Consider the following 13894-nt stretch of genomic DNA (forward strand, 5'->3'; position numbering starts at 1 on the left):
TGCATCTTTCATGCAACATCGTGGCAGCCAGCGTATGTGCTGAAATAACAGCCTTGAATTTAAACGTTCAACGCTTTCAAATGTCTTTCAAAAACTCCTCACTGTATGAATTGCTTAATTCGTGTGCATGAAAATCCACTGATTACGTGTGAATAAGACTCAACCTACAGTAAGAGAGGGCTATGAGGACCTTTGTATATTTGCCCCCCACCTTTCCAGGAATTAGCAGGTATTCAATCTCGCTCCAATATCCTGCACAGACCACAGTCATTACTGAGGTCTTTCTGTGAAGATTGGAATCTGCTGTGAACAGTATGGGGGCACGTTGGGTATTTCTTACAATATTCATTGGACCATCCTCACCCAGTCACGCAGCTGGAAAATATTTTCTGAGGCGAATGTTTGTAGAAAAGATTCAGAGAGGAGAGGAGAGAACGGGATGGGAAGGAGGAGAAGGAAAAATAATCCAAACCAGGTCAAGGTGGGGTCATGTCGAGTAGATGTCTCAGTCCAGCTATTTCATCCGTAAGAACCATTGTCAGAACTTTCACTTACGAAATTAGAATTTTAAGTCTTTCCAGGTTGCATCGAATCGACCAAGCTGCTGTGTGTCTGTTGGGTCCTCCCTATGGATCTCTAATGCCGATAATAAAGGATTAACTGTGTGTCTACTAATTTTCACCAGAACCTTGAAAGTCAAGGTTCATGACTTAGAAGGTTCATGACCTTAGAAGCCCCGTTTCATGAATGAGAAAACTAAGACGGAGAAGCCCTATGTGATTCACCCAAAGCCACGCACTTATTAAGACTTATTAAGCAGAAGAGTTTGAATTTGAACCCGGGCCCATCTGACTCTACCCCCCATGTTCTCAGCTGTATCTCCCTGCGTGGGTCCGACCTCTCGGCTGATATATCCAAGGCCATCTTCACATCCTTCGATTGCAAACCTCCCTTAGAAATAATTTCCTGACAGCGAGCTGCCCTAATAACACTGTATTTTATTTCCAGGGGGTGAATGTTGGCCTTCAGAGCAGGCTTCTTCCTACCAGCTTTTTATTTCTAAAAAGCATTTGATGCTTCCCTGTTCAGAGCTCATATACCTGTCAAAAGAGGCTGCAATTTATCCCCGGGGATAGTTAACGTTCCCTCCACCCATGCGAGCATGTCAGGTGCTCTCGGAAATTGAAATGCAGCCTCTCCCTCAGTGCTGGCCTTTCAGATTAGTAGCTGTCACGGATAAAACGTCTCCGTGGACTTGCAGAGACATCGCTGCAAGGCAGCCAGCGGGCCCACCTCCTATCGCCTGTGGTTATCAGCATTCTCATTGGTAATATCGGATTTTCTGGAGTTGTTTTAGTTTCATAAGATGTTCATGGGAACTTGGACGATCTCTGAGGAAATGCCTTCTGTAATGCTCCAGTTGTAAGGGGAGGCAGCCAAATTCCCACCCATCTGGCAGGCAAGGTCTTTCGGTCTGAGACGGAAAGGGAATTTCAGAAGCCTGGAGAGGGGGTACGCGAGTATATCTTGCTTCTATTTTTTCCATATGGAATTTGGAGGCTTTCCCGTTGGCCATCACGCGGTATCAAGAAGCTCTGGCTTGAAGGGAAACGGCCCCCAGGGAACCACACTCTCTGCTGGAATTAAATGCCCTTTCCTGCTTCTTCATGTGCGTGACTCTAACCCACCTTCCATCTGCCCTCGGTGACTCTCAGTCTTTGTCCCTAACTTGTACGTGAATTTGCATTCTACCTAATGCTCTCTGGAGTCCAGGGAGCATATGGTCCTCACCAGCTTCAGCTCGTTCTAAAATATCACGATTTCCATTAAAATGCTTTTGCTCCCACCCAAGTAAACAGCTTCGTTTCTCCTCCGTGTGCTCTGAGATCATGACATCAAGAATCTTCTGGTTTGAAAATGGGCCTCTGGCCGTTTCACCGGACTTCTGGTTATCTTCAGTCATATACTTTCTAGAGAATTGCAGACTAGGATAGTCTCAAGAGGCCCCCGTCTTTGCACCTGACCCCAGACTATACGTCTTCCCTAGCCTTCTCTTCACCACCATGGTTTTTACACGATTCCACCTCTGCAATCCTCTGGGGCATCTCCCTAAGGTGCAAGTCTCCCCACCTTTCTGCCCGTTGGTTCCCAAGGGCTCCCCACTCCCCACTTATGGAACTACATTCAGTCTATTTTCAGCCTTATATTGAGAACCTTCCACAGTTGGATGCCAATAATTTATCTGCCAATGATTAACCTGTTACACACACACACACACACACACACACACACACCTATCACCCAAATTGGAATGCTCACACAGTCTTTCATCTGGAATACCTGCACCCCATCTCTTGTCTGTTGACATCTTAAGTACTTATGTTCAAACTCTCTTTTACCATTCTGTATCAATCCCCACCTTTCTCTATCCTATATTGTGGCCCTGAAGTCTGTTAGGGGCTGCATGAACAACACTCCCTTCCCTCTGGCTCATGAGTGGGTTTGGCCATGGGGAGGCCTTTCAAGATACGGGAGGCACCAGCAGGAAACTGACTGATTCCCTGGCTTCTGCAGATAGCCACAGCTCCTCTGGTGACCCTCTCCTGCAGCCAGAGCTGATTTCTTTGCCTTCTAAGCCTAGGGGTGGTAATGACTATCGTTGTTGCCAGCCCTACTGTGCTTCGGCATCTCTTATGGGCTTCATTTAACTCTGACCACACTTTGTAAATAGTCCTTTTGTCAAATTCTCCAAGTTGCCTTTTTGAAGCATCCCATTTATTTCCTACAAGGGTTCTGACCAGCACAGCACCTTCAAGGTCCAGTTCACTCCTAAAATTCACTAATGTCATTCATTTGCCCAACAAATACACATTCATCTTCGGTTTGGCTCTATGTTATGGGCATTGTGACAGAGAACAAAACAGAGGCCTTACCTTCAGAGAGTTTATGATACAGTGGGGAAATCAGGTGTCAAACCTGCAATTATAACGAAAGATGGTACAGGTTATAAGAGAACTATGGAGTGCACATAGCAAGGGGACCTCGTCTAGGGACCAAAGAGGGTCATTCAGCTACATGAGCCATCTGCTATTGCTTTGTCCTTTCCTTGCAGGACTCAGTATATTCTGTGTTATTATTGCTTTTGGACACTCTGTCAAAAGCTGTCTCTTCTGAGAAGAGAAGCTATGTCTTTTTCATCTTTCTGTCTGCCTCGGTCCTTAGACCACTGCCTAGGATATTGTAGGAACTCAAGTATTTGTCCAAATGCATTGGATCGAGCCTTCTGAATATTCTTTTTTTTTTAAGATTTTATTTATTTATTCATGAGAGACACACACACACAGAGAGAGAGGCAGAGACACAAGCAGAGGGAGAAGCAGGCCCCATGCAGGGAGCCCGATGTGGGACTCAATCCCGGGACTCCAGGATCACTCCTGGACCCAAAGGCAGATGCTCAACCACTGGGCCACCCAGGCGTCCCGAGCCTTCTGAATATGTGGACCTTTGCTCTAGCCCACCCACTGACAGTTACATTATCAGGCTGGATGATAGTGAGATCCCACTTTCTCAGAGCCACTGGACTAACAGAAAACACATTTTACTAGTTAGAAAGAAAAATCATTGAATTGGAATGACTCTCCTCAACACAGTTGAAAGGTTTGATAGGCATTGTCAGCTTGATACACCCAGTTTCAGATATTTACTGGCAGAGGTTGGAGTCATTAATTGTTAGAGGTGAGAGCTGAGTTTCCTTTTATACTTATTTTTTGCCTCACTGGCTTGTGTTGTGTCTAATAGCACCATAGCTGAATTCAGTGTGAAATACGAATGGAGATAAATCCAAATTCTACGTCAGAGCAAGGAGTTTGGGGAGATAGATAGAGGAAAACCTTGGCACAAAGTTTTAAAAACTTGGGCTAGGATAGAGAAAATCTAGACAGTATCCTGAGGTCACAAAGTTCTCAGGAACAAGGACAGGGTCCAGTGCACAGGGCAGCAAGTAGATGACTGGGTGAAGAGAACACTGCCAACATGGTAGACCAGAAGTTTGCAGACACATTCTTCCCCCAAAAAATAACTATTGGATAAAATAATAATTGTCTTTCTATAATACATGGCTTAATAAGGCAAAGTAAGGGAATTGCTCAGAGGTAAAAAAATGATAAAGCAAGAAATCTATAGAAGTAAGGAAACTCTGGGGCATGGCATTTCTGTGAAGGTATCTGCCAATTCCTATTTCCCTGGACCATGGTTTTTAATGAGCGGTGTGCATCTGGAGACCGAGGGGCGCTAGTGTAAGATATTAATTAACTTTGGCACATGTGAGCTATGATTTCTAAGGTCTCTACTGTTGGAATTGAAATAAAATGTATAGCCTCCAAACTAGTAGGGGTTGGGGGGGGGGGGAAGGAATGATGGGGGGGGGAGGAATCAACACAGAGAAAGGCAAGAAAGAAAAGGGGGAAAAGCCAAACCTAGAAAACAAAATTAACAAATAGAAAGCAAAACTTAGGATGGTATAAATGAATTTAATTTAATAGTAATAACAATCTTCATGAAGAAACTATACTGTCCAGTTGAGATTCAGACTGTTAGACTAGATTTTTAAAATTCAACTTTAAAAGTCTTCATAAGAGAAACATCTAAAAACATAAGGATCGAGGAAGAGTGCAAGTAAAATGATGGAAGAAGACATAATAGGGTAAAGAAAGAAGGTATGATTATATTAAATATTAGGAAAAGCTAACTTTAAGACAAAAAGCATTCCTAAAAATAAAGAGGATGACTTCAAATTAATAAAGATGCTCAATTTACCAGGAAGCTGTAATTCTAAATTTGTGTGCCCCAATAGTGTGAGTCTGAAATATATAAACAAAGAAATTGCTGGAACTACAAGAAGAAAAATCCAAAATCACAGAGGGACATTTTCACAGATCCCTCTCAAAATTGATAGCTCAAACAGATAATAAATCAGTTGGGTGTTAAAAGATTTGAAGAAACAAGCTTGATCTCACACATATATACAATACACAGAAAGCACATTATTTTCCACACATGAAAAAGAACATTTATAAAAATGGATAGTACAATAGGCCACAGAGAAAATTTCAGTAGGATAAAAAGAATCTGAAAAGATTCTCTCAGTAGATTGAAAAGAATCTGTATCATACAGCCTGCATTCTCTATAAGCTAAATTAGGAATCAGTAATGAAAAACTAAGGAAACCACCCCCATACTTTTATTTTATTTTAAAAGATTTTATTTATTTGTTCATGAGAGACACAGAGAGAAGCAGAGACACAGGCAGAGGGAGAAGCAGGCTCCCTGCAGGGAGCCCGATGCGGGATTTGATCCCAGGACCCCGGGATCATGACCTGATCTGAAGGCAGATGCTCTACTACTGAGCCCCCCAGGTACCCCACCCCCATGCTTTTAAAAATTAAAAAAAAAAAACACATTCTAACTCATGAGTCAAAGAAAAATTGGTGAATATTTCTTACTGATGATCATGAACTGGTGGTTAGAGCTGACGCAGCAGTAGGAAGGAGATTGTGGTCTTATTGCTTACGCTGGAGACAGAGGGATGCAAAGCAATAAACTGAACATTCAACTCAAGATGTTAGAAAAAGAAAGGCAAATAAAGCCAAAGAAGGCAGAAGGAGGGGAACAATAAATATGAGTAGAAACCAATGGAAGAAAAACCAGTATATAGTAGAGAATGTTAAAAAAAATTGTCTTTTTTTTCAAAAGACTAATAACACAACTGATAAAGTGCTGGAAAGACTGATGAATGAAAGAGAGAGAAGACACTGATAACTAATATGGAGAATTAAAAAAATGCATTCTTGTACATACAGACATAAACAGAGATAAAAACAGGATATAGCTGATAACTTTATGCTGATTATTTTGAATATTTGGCCAAAAATCACCCATTCCTAAAAAAATTATAATTTCCAAAGTTAATTCATGAAGAAATACAAAACCCTAATAGCTCAATAACCAGGGTAGAAATCAAATCATTTGTTAAAAATTTTAACATAAGCAAAGTATCAGACTTAGATGGTTTTGTACAGAGTTCTACAAAATAACCAGGAAATGAATCACTCTAATCTTACACAAACTATTCCAGAGTGTACAAAAGAAGGAACACCTGCCTTTTTATGAATCAGATGTATCCTTGATGCGAAAATGGATAGCCACAAACAGAAAAATGCAGCCTTTTAAAATGTATACTTTACAATTAGCAACAAAAGTATAAGCCTTGGAGAAAAGAAAACTAACAAACGGTATAGAAACTGTATTACATAACTTTAAAGATGCTATAGAAGACTTCAATAAATAGAGACATACCAACACACCATTTTCATGGATAAGAACACAATATCCTAATGTAAAGATGTGACTTCTCCCCAAATAGACATGTAGATTAACAGAATTTCAAAAAATAAAAAATAAAAAAAAACAGAATTTCCATTCAATCTAAAAACACTTTTTTGTACAACTTTAAAATGATGCCAAACTTTATCTGAAAGAGCAGACATGAATAAGAAGACATTCCATGGGACACCTGAGTGGCTCAGTCGGTTAAGTATCTGTCTTCGGCCCAAGTCGTGATCCCGGAGTCCTGGGGTCGAGCCCCGTGCAGGCTCACTGCTCAGCGGGGAATCTGCTTCTCCCTCTCCCTCCGCCCCTTTCTGCTTGTGTTCTCTCTCTCATTCACTGTCTCTCCAAATAAATAAATAAAAATTTCTTAAGAAAAGAATAGTAAGACATTCCTGAAGGGGAAGGAAGAGAAAGTGAGAGGATTTGCTCTGTTGATTCCAAGAAATAGCAGTAGTAATTAAGACATTATTGTCTTGCCACAGGGATACACAGTACATTGGAATAGAATTATAAAGCCCCCCAAAATAAACCCACATACATAAGGAAATTTGATATGTGGCAAAATTGATACTGCAGATCAGTGGGGAAAGAGGGTATAATAGTCAATAAATTTGCTGAGACATGTGAAAAATAAAAATATAAGCCTACACTATACAAAAATAGTGAAAGAGAATAAAGGGGAAAGGAGAAAAAATGAGTGGGAAATATCAGAAAGGGAGACAGAACATGAAGACTCCTAACTCTGGGAAATGAACTAGGGGTGGTAGAAGGGGAGGAGGGCGGGGGGTGGGGGTGACTGGGTGGTGGGCACTGAGGGGCGCACTTGATGGGATGAGCATTGGGTGTTATTCTGTATGTTGGCAAATTGAACAGCAATAAAAACTAAATTAAAAAAAAAAGAAAAAATCAGTTTCAATTCTAAATGGATAAAGAAGTTAAAAATGAAAGGCAAGATTTTAAAAATTTTAAAATAGAACACCTGAGAATATTTTTATGATATTAGGGTAGGGGAGAACTTCTTAAACAAGATATAAAAAAGTGAAAATCATAAGAAAAGATTCATAAATTCAAGTACATTAAAAGTAAGAGCATCTATTCAGCAAAGCATGTGGTAAACAGAGTGAAAAGACCCAAAAGCTGGGAAATTATTTGTATAAACTTTGAGAAAGGATTGGTATCTAAAATATTTTAAGAATTCCTACAAATCTATAAAGAAAGACAAATCAATTGGAAAATGGGCAAAAGACATGAACAAGCATTTCACAAAAGAGAAAACATAAACGACCAAAAAATACATATATCAAAACATGTCAATCTCATTAATAATTTTAAAAATAAAAGCTAAAACCACAATGAGATAATATTTTATACCAAGGAGAATAGCAAATATCACCTTTACAATACCAAGTGCTAGAGAGGACGTGAAATAAGAGGAAGACTAATACAGTGACAGTGGAAGTACACGTTGAAAAGGGTTACGTTTTGGAATTGCATGATAAAATTAAACACACACATACTCTATAGCATAGCAATTCCATTCCCTTATCTAGAGGCCAGAGAGCAACATATAATAACAGAAAACCGGAAACAATCTGAATGTCCACCATCAGGAAAATGGATAAATACATGCAACGAAATAATGTACAGCAGTAAAAAAATGAAAATACTACAGCCATACACACTCAGTGGAAAAAGCAAGTCACAGGACTGTAGCTAGTGAATAGGTTTCCGAGGCAAAAGTGTTAAACAATATTTATTTATTTATTTATTTATTTATTTATTTATTTATTTATCTATTTATTTATAATGCCATATAAATATATAATAAAACTTTTTTTTTTTTTTAAAGCAGGGAGTGGGTGCCTGATGCCTCAGTGGGTTAAGTGCCTGCCTTTGGCTCAGGTCATGATCCCAGGTCCTGGGATCGAGCCCCACATCGGGCTCCCTGCTCAGCAGGAGCCTGCTTCTCCCTCTCCTTCTGTCCCTCCCCCCTGCTTGTGCTCACTCTCTCTCTCTGTTTCTCTCAAGTAAATGAATAAAATATTTTTTAAAAAGCAAGGAGTGATTAACACACAAGCAGAAATGGGGAAGGGTGTACCTCTGGAGGAAATAAAGGATCTACAAGGGATGGGGGAATTCATAAAATGGGCCTCAAAGGCACCGGTAATATTTTCTTACATTGGATTGTGGACATATGCGTATTTTTTATGTCGTCACCCATCATGATATGCATTTATGTTCTCTGCAATCTTGTGTATGTGCAGTTTACAAGGAGACACCATGTACGTGAGTTAATAAGGCCAGATGGTAAAGAAGTGCAGGTGGAATCCGGACTGGACCCAGGGGGTTCTGAAGGATGACTGAGGGCCAGCGAAGACTCCCAGGTCCGGGGCTCATGTGGAAGCTAGAGGAAGGCTTCACTAGAGAGAGAAGGAAGCTCTCAGGTGGGGCAGAGATGCCTGCTGGTGCCTTGAGAGGTTACTGGGAAATGTCATGGGAAGTGTGTGAATGATTTGAAAAGAAAAGCTTGAGCAAGGGAGTACGGGCTTTCTTTTGCATCCAGGAAGGTACGTAACTTGCAATCTTACGGAGAACAAAAGCAGACATTGTCGTTTTGTAAATAAATAGGACATTTGTATCTGTTCCTTAAACAAAGGGAGATCCGTTTGCTTTAACGTGGCGTGGCCCAGAACTAGGCAGTGCCGGGCCAGGGCCGCGGGCTGGCGTGCGTCCTAATCCAGGCTCCTGCCTTCCTACCCTGCCGGTTGCAGTGCGGCCTGTGCTGCTCCGGCCCGCTCGCCTACCTCCATGCAGCACGCGGGCATTTGCCAGCGACATAAAGGCCTTCCTTGGCCTCTCTCACCGCCTGCCACCAAATCCTGGTAGTATGAGTGCTGTCGCTTGGCCATGTCTTGCTGCCGGAGAGCCTGGGGAAGTAACGCTTCGGGCCCTGCAGCCGTGGAGCAGGAGCAGCGAGCTGGGACAGGGGGAGGCCGGGGGGAGGCCGGTGGGGAGGCCGGGGTTCCTATCAGCCGCTCGGCGCCTCGGCCCAAGCACTGAGAGTTTCCTCTGTTTCCCCAGGAGCCAGCCTGCTCGACGACCTCTACAGGTACTTCTCCTTCCATCACTCCGACGGAGATACCATGACCGCCTTGGATCCGAAGCAAATGAACGTGGCCGCCGCCGTTTGGGCTGTGGTCTCCTACGTCATCGCCGACATGGAGGAAATGCTGCCCAGGTCTTAGCAAGACGAGCAAGCCCTTTGGTCTCCTCCGGCCAGGAATGCTGGCTCCCGCTTCAACTGACGGGCCCATCGGACCTGGTCCGTTCCCAAAGCACAGGACTTTCTCATCCTTTCTGTTACCATCTTTCTTGATACTTTCCAAATTCTCTGTTTCTACAGGAAGAAATGATCCCCAACCCCACGTCGAATCAAAATATGGTGGGGATCACGTGGGGACCTTTCTTTATACCATCCATAAAAACTTACGGCTTCTTCTTTGAAATTAAATACTGGATAAATGTCTGGAAGATCTCTGGGCTTTATGTGTGTATTAATAATCATTAAATCAAATGCAGTGACACCAATTTTTTATGTTATTTATTGAAGGAATAGAGGAATGCACAATTATAGTATGGTCTTAATTACATGTGCAGGGGCATTTGGCTTTCTAATTTGTACATTTTCATCTCATTAGAATTTTAAAAATGAAATGTGAATTTTTTTTTAATTAGCAGGAAAAAGATACCATTTGGAGATAAAAACCAAGTGTGTATAATCTAGTCGCCTTATTAAACATAAGTACTAAGGTCTATCACCCGGTAAATGATAGTATTTTACATTTATGTCTTATATATCTCACACACTATTTCTTGGAGTTGGGGCTTATTTCCATTTTTCTGTTGACATGGTTGAGACCCAGCGAGGCTAAATAATACTTATAGGGCCCATTAGAGTAAAAACATTGATCCTCTTCCACTCTGGGAATGACACCTACTCTTCTTCCACACACAATGCCTAGTATAAATTCTTTTTTTGATTTTTAGAAAGAAAAAAAAATGTATTGTCAAGAGTTAAAGCAAATAAGAGAGCCAGACCAGAAGATAACCTAGATGCTGGAACTACCAGCGAGGGACCTTAACATAAATGCAATTGATACATTAAAGATCTAGGACCACGTGTGTGAAGAGAAGGAGAATTGGAGGAGAGAGATGAAGACTGTAAAACCGAGTCAAATGCCAATGTTAAAATAAAAAGCATAATATCAGAGATGAAGCATTTCTTTGTTGGGTGCATTAGCAGACCGAACAAGGCTGAGGAAAGAATGAACAAACTTGAGAATAGGCCAATAAAAATTACCCAAACTAAAACACAAAGGGAAGAAATAGTGAACAACGAGCAAACAAGCACCAGAATGGAGCTCCCAAGAGTTGTGATCTAATATGTACGTGGTCCGATATACAAGTGATTGGATATCAAGGGATCTAACACACATGTAATTGAATTTCCAGAAGGAGAAGCCAAAGTAGTAGTTTTATTAATGCCAATAATTAAAAGGATTGATGGACACAGTAGGTCTTTCATTTCTGGCAAGACAGCAAACTGGTACTTTGACCCTTACACTGAAAACCAAAAATTCTGGATACCGTCTTAGAAATACTTTCTTAAATATATGAGCTTACTGGTTAAAAGGTAAAGAATGGTAAACAAACAAACAACAAAAAAAAACACTAAGTAAAGGTAAGAACCAAGAAGGAGACACAGAACATTAAATCCAATTTTCTCTTTGAGAAAATTTGCAGAAGATAGTGAACTTCCCTTCCATTTTCACTCCCTTTCAGGGCTCAGGGGACTGTACACAAATCCCAAATCCTGCCATACTGAGGATACTAGGGAACTCCCCAATAAAATTGGCGCCTCAAAGGATTATACTTCAATACCGTGGTGAACTAAAGATAAATTTGAAGACTGCAGGGAAAATTAGTATTATTCAATAAGTGCTGAGTGGGAGTCTGAAGAAAATGATAAAGTTACAATAAATATGAACTCACAGGCGAAAGCAAAAAAATTTTAAAACAAAAACAAAGAACCATAACATTCTGAGCAAAAGCAAACTAAAACTAATTAATAATAATAATAATAATTAACCCACAATGTCCTCTGATGTTGGAATTTTTATTTTTTATTTTTTCTAAAGATTTATTTGAGAGGAATAGCATGTGTATCAAACACAGAGGGAGAGGGAGAGGTAGAAGCAGACTCCCCCCCTGAGCAGAGAGCCGGACATGGGGCTGGATCCCAGCACCCTGAGATCATGACCTGAGCCAAAGGCAGATGCTTAACTGACTGAGCCACCCAGGCATCCCTGATATTGGAATTCTTAGATTGAGAATTTTCTAGACTATATTTTGTTTAAGAAAGTAAAAGAAGAGATTGAAAATTGAGTAACAGAGCACAGGGCTGTAACAAGTGAACAAGCATAGGGTAAAAAGAACCAAATAGAACTTCAAGAAATGTAAACAACTGTAAGTGGAATTAAAAAAATTGGAGGGCCAGTTTAACTGCTGATGAGAGAATTCATGAACTGAAAGAAGGATGGAGAAATTAATGAGAATTTAGCACAGAATGAAAAAGATACAGAAAACACGAATGAGAGATTAAGACATATGAAGGGTAGAGTTAGATCATCTTATATATATTTAATCAGGGTGGTAAAAAAAGAAAAAAGTAGGACAAAGAGTTAATAAATGAGAGAAAATAATATAAGAATAAGAAGAAATGATAAAGTGAAAATCTTCCAGACATAATGAGAATTATCAGTTCACGAGTCAAGAGGCTCAGTGAATCCCAAAAAGAAGAGAAGAGAAGAGATCTACAGTAAGACCCGTCGTAGAGAAACGACAGACTATGAAAGAGAAGATCTTTGGGCCAAGAGAGAAGAGATGGACTATTTTTTTTTTTTGTAAATTTATTTTTTATTGGTGTTCAATTTGCCAACATATAGAATAACCCCCAGTGCTCATCCCGTCCAGTGCCCCCCTCAGTGCCCGTCACCCAGTCACCCCCACCCCCCGCCCACCTCCCCTTCCCCCACCCCTAGTTCATTTCCCAGAGTCATGAGTCTCTCATGTTCTGTCTCCCTTTCTGATATTTCCCACTTATTTTTTCTCTTTTCCCCTTTATTCCCTTTCACTATTTCTTATATTCCCCAAATGACTGAGACCATCGAATTGACTTACTTCACTCAGCACCATACCCTCCAGTTCCCCCCACGTCGAAGCAAATGGTGGGTATTTGTCGTTTCTAATGGCTGAGGAATATTCGAGATGGACTATTTTAAAAGGGAAAACAGCTAATAGCAGCTAACATCCCACAGCAGCCGTGCAAACCAGAAGACACTGGAGAGAGAGCTTCCACACGTGAAGAGACTGCAACTACCAACCTGAAAACTCTACACTCTGCAAAACAGTCCTTCAAGAGGGAGAACAAAATAAGGATATTTTCAGGGAAACAAAAACGGAGCGCTTGCCACCAGCAGAGCTTCGGTACAGGAAACGTGAAAACGTGAACTCCTAGCAGAACTAAACGGCCCTAGAGTGAAGACAAGAAATGAGGGGTCTGGCTCTGCACGAAGTCTATGCGCGATCTTCTAGGCCCCACCGCAGGCAGGGCTTTGCAGGGCCTCCCCGGGGAGAGCTGTCCTCCCCACGCAAGGCTTGGGGCGACCCGGAGCACTAGGGGAGCTGTGGTCACAGCCACAGGACCTCGGGGCCAGCTGTGCTCATGGACACCCCGACTCGCAGGCCCGCACCTCCATCCGGGGCCTCCTGGACTCAAACTCTCTGCTCCGACTGGGCTCTCCCCACTTCTAGGCCATCTCCCACCCTCTTCCCTCTCTCACCCCCCCCCAAGTCCCTCTTTGGCAGCAAGAGTCCCCTCCACCTGTGCTGACTCACCTGACTCTTACCTGGCACCTCTGTGGCGGGAAATGGAACACTGGGGGCAACTGGTGCCTATTTTCACCTCCCGTTTACACTGCGTAAGTGATAAAGGCGTGATCGTGAGCATCATTTTGGCTGGCTGTCCTAGTCGATCGCCTCAGTCTGGCAGCTCAGTGGAAATGAAGAGCAAAGAAAGTGGCAGACATTAAACAAAGACGAACTAAATAATACGATAATCTAGAATCTGAAAAAGAAAGAAGACACTGGGCTAGAATAGCTTGTGAATGAAAAGGGAAGTTACTGGAATTAGTGTTGCAAGGTCCTTCTGCTCTGGAAGAGAATAGAGGTACTGACTTTAGGTTTTGCTAAGTTGAATATAAAGGTTATGTTTTCTAGGGTAACCACAAAAAAAAAAAAAAAAAAAAGCAGAGGTAGAGTGTAAAACAGCAGAACCACCTCCCAAAAATGGAGTAAGGGGAAAAAAAGGCTCAATGAATTTGCCATCATATTCAGTGACCACAGTGGACTAATCAACTAAAAAAAAAAAACAAAAAACAAAAAACAA

General features: G+C 41.5%; 1 protein-coding gene across 3 annotated transcripts in view; it reads left to right on the forward strand.

Annotated features, from left to right (window-relative positions):
• Positions 1-9971, forward strand: part of CPQ (carboxypeptidase Q) — a 339320-nt gene extending 329349 nt beyond the window's left edge. For 2 of the 3 annotated variants that reach the window (XM_038579828.1, XM_038579830.1), the window contains one exon: positions 9469-9971. In XM_038579828.1, the coding sequence (XP_038435756.1) occupies positions 9469-9632 (164 nt within the window). In that variant the 3' untranslated portion in view covers positions 9633-9971. The remainder of the gene's footprint in view (positions 1-9468) is intronic. The other variant, XM_038579831.1, reaches the window with a different exon arrangement.
• Positions 9972-13894: the final 3923 nt, after the last annotated feature.

Source organism: Canis lupus, chromosome 29, assembly GCF_011100685.1.
Source record: "Canis lupus familiaris isolate Mischka breed German Shepherd chromosome 29, alternate assembly UU_Cfam_GSD_1.0, whole genome shotgun sequence".
Classification (NCBI taxonomy): domain Eukaryota; kingdom Metazoa; phylum Chordata; class Mammalia; order Carnivora; family Canidae; genus Canis; species Canis lupus.